Source organism: Syzygium oleosum, unplaced genomic scaffold (assembly GCF_021117445.2).
Source record: "Syzygium oleosum isolate NSW1041296 unplaced genomic scaffold, Sole_v2.1 Sole_v2.07, whole genome shotgun sequence".
Taxonomy (NCBI): domain Eukaryota; kingdom Viridiplantae; phylum Streptophyta; class Magnoliopsida; order Myrtales; family Myrtaceae; genus Syzygium; species Syzygium oleosum.
The window spans coordinates 4,399,653-4,409,122 of NW_026607491.1; the positions used below are offsets into that span (position 1 = coordinate 4,399,653).

Sequence of the window (9,470 nt, forward strand, 5' to 3'; positions counted from 1 at the left end):
GTCCATGGACGAGGAAAATCTGGAAAAATACAGCTCTGAACATCAATGTCTCCGTTCAAGGTTTGACGCGATTCGAAGTGTGGTTAGCTGAATTTAAACATACCTCGGTTACTTTTGAGCTTCTAACGTTTGTTCTTTGGCAAATTTGGAAAACTCGAAACCACTCTATTTTTCGAGCGCAAAAGCCAAACCCAGAGGAAGTAATGGCTGAAGCAACTGCAATGAAACGAAATCATGATCGGTGGCTCCCTGGGAAGAAGAAAACTACAACAGCAGCAAGCTTCCGCCTCCACCAATGGCGGCCACCAGAACCGGAAGAACTAAAAATTAATATCGATGTAGCCTACTTGCCTGGAACAAATGAAGGTGCAGTGGCGGGTGTCTGCCGAGATAACTTTGGAAACTAATTGATGGCTTCGCGCGATCTATAAGGGCATCTTCAGCAGCTCAGGCGGAGTCGCAAGCCATGGTGGAAACTCTCATGTATTTCTCCACGCGAACTAAAGTCTCACTTAAAGTGGAGTCAGACCATTTTGATCTGATAAGCGCACTCACTGGCAGAGCGCAAATCGGCTGGGAAGTACAAGGCCTTATCAAAAAAGCCCACTCGCTCCTCAAATCTTTCAAGGATTTAAAGTTAGCCCATGTTAATAGAGAGTCCAATAGAGTTGCTGATTGGGTGGTTAAAGCTCAGTGTAAAAATAGATTATCACGAAATTGGCTTTTGAACCCCCCCTCACCCCTCTTAGAGCTTCTTTGTTCTGAAGCAAACGAAGTGTATCCACGTACTTATTTCCAGTGATGAAAGTCGATTCCTTTTCTGACCAAAAAAAAAAAGGTAGAACTTCCTGTAAGGAGATCCTGGGAGCTCTTTACAGATATTTGATACGTGTCCTTAAAACATTTTGATATTGGTATGTCTACATGGCATGGTGATTTAGTCCCCAAACTCATCTCCAATCACAATTTTAAGACGAATTCCACCCTTTCGTCCCAATATCGGCGAATAATTATTACATTATTTGCCCTCCACGTACAAACATTGAAATGACTCCGAAGTTAGAGTTCTCAGGAGCTCTTTACAAATATTTGATTTGTGTTTTTTTAGCATTTTAATATTGCCGTGTCTGCACGACAATGATGACGAGGACGTTGAACTTAGATGCGCATCACTTGTAAATGGAGTGGGACATCCCGGCTCATCATTAAATTTGGAAATGAGAGTGCGCTTCTTGCTATATTCTGGCTTTTGTTTTGTTCCGCAGTTAATTGGCATTTACTAGGCTCGAAAATTACGTACCTCTCTCGAGAATTATTTTGATACAGGAAAATTGGCACCAAGCAAATAAAATAAAGAGAGAAATTTCAGGCATCAAAATGAGGGGGGAAAACAGTACGTTTCAGAAAAATTGACTAGATAGAGAGAGTGCTGCAACGTTCCACAGGCGAATTGCCATGGCGGGAACGCTTCAAACCCTAATCCTCTCCCCTGCAACCTCCAGGACGGTCCGGCTTTGTCCCCGGAACGTCCGATTCTCCTCGCACGGCGGTCGTCTCTCCGTTCGCCCCGTCAAGATTGGTCCAAATCGCTCGGCTTCGCGGCCCATTAGAGCCTGCGAGGCATCATCGGGTCAGGTCAGTTCGGCTCTTGCTCGGACCGGTCGTAGCTGGGAGCTGAGCTGAGGTTCGCTCGCGTGTTCTGAGAAGTCAATGAGAGAATGGCTGCTTGGTTCGACGGATTTTAAACTCCTAATGCACGATGGGGTTGAGAGAGGAAATGTTTCGAGAATGAATTACGTTCTGCATTCAGTTAAAGTGGCGTTTTAGGTTCCGCATTGCGGAATTTCCGAAGAAAATGACTGCTTAATATTATGTCTGTAAAGGATGTGTTGGCGAGAAAAATGGGCTGGAGCCCTTTTTTAAATTGATAGATAAAGATTCTTGGATGTTTTCAGGTAAGTGGAAATGATCATGCTCCCGAAATTCCTGGGAAGGTAAAGGCGGGAAACCCATTCTCGAAGTTCGTTGCGGATAATTTTCTTCCTTTAGGTAATGATATCTGTTTGATGGCATGTATCTTAGTTGGTGCAAAGATTACAAATTCACAGGCTTGACCACGGTACATTTTGGATATATCTATAGCAATCTCTTTAGTTTCTTTTTAGATGCGGAGTTTTCACTCTTCATACTCATAAATGGTTCACTCAGATATGGAGGCCAGTGATTATGTAAGCCTTTGTGTATATGTCGATATGGTGGGTGGCAACTTTCCATGATCTTGAGCTCGACCCGTTTGCCACAGTAATTTAAAGCTTAGCTAAATTTAATGAGCTTTGACAGCTTGAACCAAGACCGTTTTCCTGTTAGTGATCTCGTTCTCTGCTATAAATTCCTTTCTTTCTTGCTAGTCAATAATGATTTTAGTCTGACAACAGTACCCTGGCTTGCTGTTTGTATGAAATGTTTGCGGTGATGATATATTAATGCAATTTCATCTCATGTCACAGCTCTTATAGGTGGAGTTGCCCTAGGACTTGCAAATCCTAGTCTGGGTTGTCTTGCAGATAGATACTATTTATCGAAATTTAGTACCTTTGGGATCTTTATTATATCAGGTTTGGAAGTGAACCTTTTCTCTCATTACATATTTTTCTTTTTCTTTTTTGTGATGCCATCTGTATGTAAAGCTTCCTACATGCTCTAGGATTGACATTGCGGAGTGGAGAAATTGGTGCGGCTGCAGAGGCATGGCCTGTCGGAATGTTTGGGCTTGTATGACTCCAAGTTTCTTTTGTGGGCATGTGCATATTGTAGGTCGATTGTAAACATTGTGAGATATTTTGATATGGTATATCATTTATCGTAGTACAAAATGTACTATTTCAGAACACGTCAATTTGTTTTATTTGACATAGATATTATGTGGTTGTGATCGCAGCCATCTTCTGTGAACTGTATCTTTCCAAGATCTTTTAATTTGCATATGAGATACAGCTAAGGCATGCGTAGGGAAGGGAATTATAGTCTGGCTGTGTACGTCATTCTTGAGCAGTCTCCATTGACTCTGCGTGCTTGATGGCTAACCTAAATTGAATATAGTTTTCGCGCTATAGTGAGTTTTAACTGTTATGCATCTTCACTATGCAGGGATCAATTCTATTGTTCAGTCCATATTTTTCAAAGCTAATTTTGCAAATTCAGCTTCAGCCTCAAGAATTTGTTACAGGTTGGGCATTGATTACTCTCTCTGTCTCTCTCTCTCTCTCTCTCTATGAATTGATTTGTGGACAATATATACCATATTAATATATATGTAATTTCTTTCACGTTGTTTTTAGGAAGACTTTTTTCCTAGCTTGTTTACCTGAATATTATAGATTCCATCATCAATATCTGCTCATATATTCAATATCAAGTTAAAATGGATGTGCAAACTTGGGCGCCCTTTTATATGTACATAGGTATTTGTTATCTCTCTTTTGGGCTATCTTTCTGTTATGCCTTTCCAATCATGTATTCGATACTGTCTCTGTTGCACCTCATGGTATTAAGCAAATTAAGATGACTTTGATTCTACTGATTAAGAAAGAAATTGAAGTTGGCTTTTGTTGGGGACTTTATGCTGTACATGATTGTCAAAGAGCGAGAGTTATGTTTGCTTCAACTTACTATTATTATACTTCAGAGCTTATAATCAATTTAAAGAGAATTTCTTTTCAATGCTACAATGATCTGTTTTGATCCTGCAGGACTGGCCATATTTAGCTGTATGCCTACTACATTATCAAGTGGAGTGGCTCTTACTCAGGCATGCCTACTATTCTTTTCTTTCAAAGTTGTTGCTATTGATGATAATTTTTCCATCAATGGAAGGTTGTGACTGCAGCTTTCTGGAGGGAATTCTGCTCTCGCTCTTGCAATGACAGTGATATCAAATCTGTTGGGAATTCTACTTGTAAGTTATAATATTGTTTTTGGCAGTATACTGTCAGATCGTATCTGTGGATTCTCAGAACAAGAGAGTTGTGCAAGATGTTACCCTGATCTTTCTTTTCCTCGGCATCCTTTTCTCTGCTATGATAATTTTTTCTGTTTTTCCTTCAAGAGCTGCCGTTGATGCAACTTCTAGTTCTGTTTCCTTTAATTTTCCTCTTTTTATCATCGAAAATACCAGGAAGCTTTTCTTTGGTTTTTACTTGAATGAAGTTTGTAGTGCTCCTCATGCTTTGTACTTTGGTTGTTGCAATCAATAAGTGTGATTTTATTATTAACAATAATTATGCGGCATTAGTTCCTAAGAGATGGCTCCTTTTAACAACTTGTCTAGAATTTTGTATGTAATATTGTAGAGCAAGCTTGGTCCTGCTTTCTAGGTATGAAACTTAGTATTTTCACATGCATGGCTGCGGATGCATGATAGTTTTCTAAATACTTAGAAGCATCGATTTGCTATTTTTTTTATTTGACATGATTGTGGTTTTATATGACTTGAGCTCAACCACTGTCATAACTGTACAACAATCTGATGGCATGATTAATATCTTTTTAGGTGCCATTTTCTATCTCCAAGTTCATTGCTGATGGAGTTGGAGTCACTGTTCCGACTAAGCAATTGTTCAAAAGTCTAGTTCTCACACTTCTTATTCCATTAATCCTGGGGAAGGTATATCATCCTCGCAGAAATTTTTTATATGCAGAGTTCGTTGATGCCTTTATTATTGGAACTAGTATATTACCTCATGAATATGGATCAGGTCCAAACAGGCTGTCAAGAGCTGAAGATCTTCCTGGTTACTGATTGCAAAAAGATATGTCGATTAGCAATAGAAAAAATAAGGCTAATGCTTAATTAAATTCATCAGCTGGGGGTACTTAAAAATTAATGTTCTGTTTCCAATCAAATGACATAACCTTTATGTTTGCTGCCATAAAACAAATTGTTGAATGTTGTGAAATAATTCAATGTCTTCACTAAATAGTGCTTGCATATATATTTCTGGTTTTTTGCTACCTAGCAGTATATAAATGAATTGGAGGATTAGTTTTTGATTCAAGAGCCCGCATTACCAGATAGGCAGATACCTGTTTGGCTCTTGCATGATCTCTTCATGATCTGCTTGTCAGTTTTACTACTATATGTACTTTGAAAGTATCCCTTTGGGTGAAGAGTTCAAAGAGTATAAAGACTTCTAACGGTTTTCTCATTTTGACTGTGGAAGTATGGTCAATGGAATGTGTAATCTAATCTTGTCACCTCCAAGTTTATCTATCTTATCTTTGTGGCATTGACAAAAATTCCTACCTTTTGAATATCATTAAGCTTTTCCTTCTGTTACATGTTTCTTTCTGGAAGCCTTCATGTGGCAGTATGAAGATTCTGTCTTTGTTATATTACTGTTTCATGAAACGACAGGAAATGGTTATTATCCTTCAATAAATTGATTGCTTTTCATTTAGATAATCTAACATCATGATTTGTTTTGCCCTACAGATTTTGCGAGAATCTTTCAGAGGTATGTGTCAACAATCATTGTTTACAGTTATTCTAGAGAATATGGTGAAGTTGGTGGATTTTGAGGAACTGTCAGTTTATAAGCTGAATTGATTCACTTCACTTGTCATAGGGAAAAATTGCCTGTGAATAATGCTGAGACCTGAATAAATATGTGTGGATAAAGTATCTGGCATTTGCTACAATGCTGAATAAAAGTTATATCTCAGGCTTGGCAGATTTTGTTGATAACAACCGGAAGCTTTTCTCAAAGATCAGTGCGGTTTTTCTCAGTTTAGTAAGAACCCCTAATTTTTCTAGCTTTAATTTTCTGATCTGTAGAGGGTAGCATAATTTTCTTATGACAACCAGTAGACAGTGTGATTTCTCAGTTTACTGAAGGAAGTAAAGGGCCATAGCTCTATTTTCGGTGAATGTCAGAAACAAATGAACGCATCATGGTCCATGTCGACTGTGGTTACTAAAAGCTTAGCAAGCATATGATATATCTGAAATTCTTGGATACTCCAGAAAGTATCTGGCTTTGTAATAGCTTTGTTCCTTTATTTTGGCTACACTAGCTTCCTTATTTCTGCCATTTCATTTCTCTAATTATGAGAAACAGAGCTGCGGAAATAACATTGTGATTGTGAAGCTCATATTTTCTATCAATAAGACTAGCATGAATTTCTACAGCTTTTACTAAGGCCAGTTATGTATTCAGCCAATATCTACTATTGGAGTTACGTACTTCGAGCTGAAATCCGCATGAGATCAACTGTAAGCCATGTTTTAAGGGATCTCTCGACAGGGTTGCTTCATTTTGTGATTTAGGGTGATTTTGAACAAGACTTTAAAATGGCTAGTAAGATGTACGACTACATGGAGAAGCTACAATTGGCGTTAGGAAGTCAAGCTAGCCGTTTTTCTTCTTAGAGAAGAGATAGAGCTCTGTGAGGGTTTTGTTGCTAGTCTAAAAGACTGACTGGAATTGCCAAATAGGAAACTTAACTGTTTAGGTTTTTCAAGGCCACTGATTTGTGCTCTGCAAATTATGTGATATGACTAGAGAACGATTTCCGGTCAAATGGTTGCTATTTATGTAAATCTGCTTTTGCATAGCGCCTCTGGCTACCCTAGTATGTTGTGCTTACTCTTGTGGGGTAAAAGATCGGTCATATGATATAGTGATTTAGTGTATGGAGGTTGTCGGTGATGAGGATGTCGACTATTTTAGTTGATCTCGTACAGGTTGTTTGGTGATGACATACTGCTTTTCCTATCCTTCCTGGCTCTTCCTTTACCCTTTTCACTACTCTAGAAGCACTCTGGTTGATCTGCAGTAATGAGCAAAGATTTATAGCGATTTGCTGGAAGAAAACTTTTTCTTCTCTTAAATGTTGGCAGTAAAGAGACATGGTGGCAAAATAGATTGATATGATATGCTAAAAGCTCTGTCTAGTGCTAAGCTTGATAAATTTGTGCTTCTTACCTAGGTGGGCACCGAAATGGCCAATTATCAGATTTCTTGCTTTTGTTGGAGGACGATAATGTGTCCTCGATGACTTTGTTGAACATGATACTGTCTTAAAGTGAAGGTCCACGTTCATGAGTCAATTCCAGTTTGGATATATCTCACTGGATGTTGTTTTGCAGGTCCCATGGATACAGGTGAGCAGGTCAAGGTCACTTTTGCTGTTGGTCCAACCAGCAATGTTTCTTGTTGCGATTGGGATGGGAACGTATGCATTTCATTCTTGTCCAATATTTCTTTTACTACCTTTTTATGATGCCAAATATCCAGCTATTTACCACTTTGCAATTATATCAGAATTTCCAGATTAACGAGTGGAGTTTTTATGGAGTGGGTACCATTAAAGTATTTATAGTAAGATTACCTTTTCAAGGATGATAAACTTGCTGCTTTTTACACGTGAAACTACTTTTTTACATTGTCAAAGCACAAAATTGTAGCTACCAGTGGCCTGATTTTGCTGTAGTACTTTTCTGATTAGCTTATCTTGAAATTGTTCCTTCTTTCTCTGCTCTTAAGCTTCTCCAAAGAGTAGCTGATAGCCCATTGATAATTCAACTACTGAAAACATTCTAGTTCTTTTTTAGATGGTAGAACAAACATATTATCTGACCATAGATTACTAACCAAAAAAAGCTCATATGATTACCTTGCTTTTCATCTTCTCTAGATTTTGCAATTGATGTGTCTGTCTGAAGTTCCTTGGTCTGGCCACCATTATAGGAAGCCAAACCATCACAGTTGTCTCCCGGTGGCTACATCTATAGCCCAAGTTCACTAGTGTAATTTTCAATAAGATTCATTATTGTGATTTAACTGCATTGAGATATGACATGATTGTTATATGTGACTGCAGGGTTCTTCATCTCATCCTATTAGCATTTAATGCTTTTGCTATACAATGTCTCTCAACTGTCACTGGTGGTGGTCAATCTGTTTTTGCAAAGAAAGAAAATGCAAATGCTGCTCTTCTCGTGGCAAGCCAGGTAATCTACCATACATATTCAGTTAACTTCTTTTCTTGTGCAGTCTAAGCAGCCTAAGTCAAAAGTAAGAGAGTAATACACGCTCAATCTGAGTCAAGGTAACAGAGGAACTATACAAGTGTGTTAGATGCAGATATAGAATATCATTGAGATCCTATAAGTTTCTTACTTAAGAACATATACTAAGTCTAATGTTTGATATGTAGGATATTCTGGGATTTATTGTGCCAATTATTTATTCCTCTAAAAGATGATAGCTTCTGTTTGGTTAGAACAAATTTACCATTTGGTATTATCATTCTGCACCAGTTCCAACTCTGCAGAGACATGAGAAAAGCTAAAAAAACAAAGAAAAAGGAAAAAAGAAAGAAAGAAGGAAAGGCCCATGGCATTTGATTGGACATTATAAAACCATCTGGACATCCTATAGCGGTAGCAGCCATGTTGCTGATTCTTTGAACGAAAGTCCCATGGCATTTGGATGGAGATTATTTTTGTTGGATGCACACTTATACGAAATTGGAACTATACATGGCATGAATTTTGTGGCAAGTTGGAGGAAAATGTCCATTAGGATGAGCATCTTGGTTTGTTTAATCAGTTAAGGAATCGGCTATTAATAACCTGTACCCTTGTATATTTTTTTAAGGAACACAGTGCGTATACTTTTCGCTCTATGATTTGAACTTGTTAGCTGGATAATGCAAGGGTTACTTCCTCAAGGATGACAACACTGAAACTTTGACCACACTCTGCAGAAAACTCTACCAGTAATGGTGGCTGTCGTTGAGCAGCTCGGTGGTGCATTTGGTGAATCTGGTCTGCTGGTTCTTCCTTGTGTTGCGGCACATTTAATTCAGGTAAATTTTTTTATTGTTTCTATCTGTCACGGGTTTGGACAATTGATTTCCTCACTTCTCTTTCATGTAGATTATAATGGACTCCTTCCTCGTAAATTTCTGGCTGCGAAAGGATGCTGCTTCCAACAGTGTGAAGGTAGCTTGATGCTTAAGCATGTGCTCTTACCAGATTCATTCTGTATGTTGTATATTAATCTGCTTTTTGCAGATGTGAGTGTTGATTACTGCATTGGAAATAAAATTTTTCAATTGATAGGGCAGTCGGACTCAGATAGGCAAGGATTTCGATGCAGTGGTAATCTGTGCTCATACTCTTCTTGTGTCATTATAAACAGCAAACCGAGTCAAATTCGTTAGATGCTGGCACGCGTGGCAACTATCTTTTGCTGTACTTTTGGATGAAAATTCACAATTACAATTCTGTTAGAAAAAAACAAAACAAAACCAGTTACCCGAAAACCAGTAACGAAGTGTTTGCTGCTGGACTAAGCTTCATATGTGGCGGTACATAGAAGGTAGTTGACTCATTAGAACTTTAATTGGTAATGTTATTCTGCTAACAGTCAGGGATCGTCATACCTAAACATTAAATCGGGAAG

At 38.3% G+C, this 9,470-nt stretch overlaps 1 protein-coding gene across 1 annotated transcript; it reads left to right on the forward strand.

The window, feature by feature from the left end:
* The first annotated feature begins 1,357 nt into the window (after positions 1-1,357).
* Positions 1,358-9,131, forward strand: LOC115677016 (probable sodium/metabolite cotransporter BASS4, chloroplastic). Its single transcript, XM_030600069.2, has 14 exons — positions 1,358-1,635; positions 1,956-2,049; positions 2,508-2,615; positions 2,705-2,772; positions 3,148-3,226; positions 3,750-3,808; positions 3,887-3,955; positions 4,550-4,663; positions 5,492-5,513; positions 5,722-5,789; positions 7,148-7,233; positions 7,882-8,011; positions 8,770-8,871; positions 8,942-9,131. The coding sequence occupies exons 1-14, from the start codon at positions 1,456-1,458 to the stop codon at positions 9,014-9,016; spliced, it is 1,254 nt and encodes a 417-aa protein (XP_030455929.1). The 5' UTR covers positions 1,358-1,455; the 3' UTR covers positions 9,017-9,131.
* The last annotated feature ends 339 nt before the right edge of the window (positions 9,132-9,470 follow it).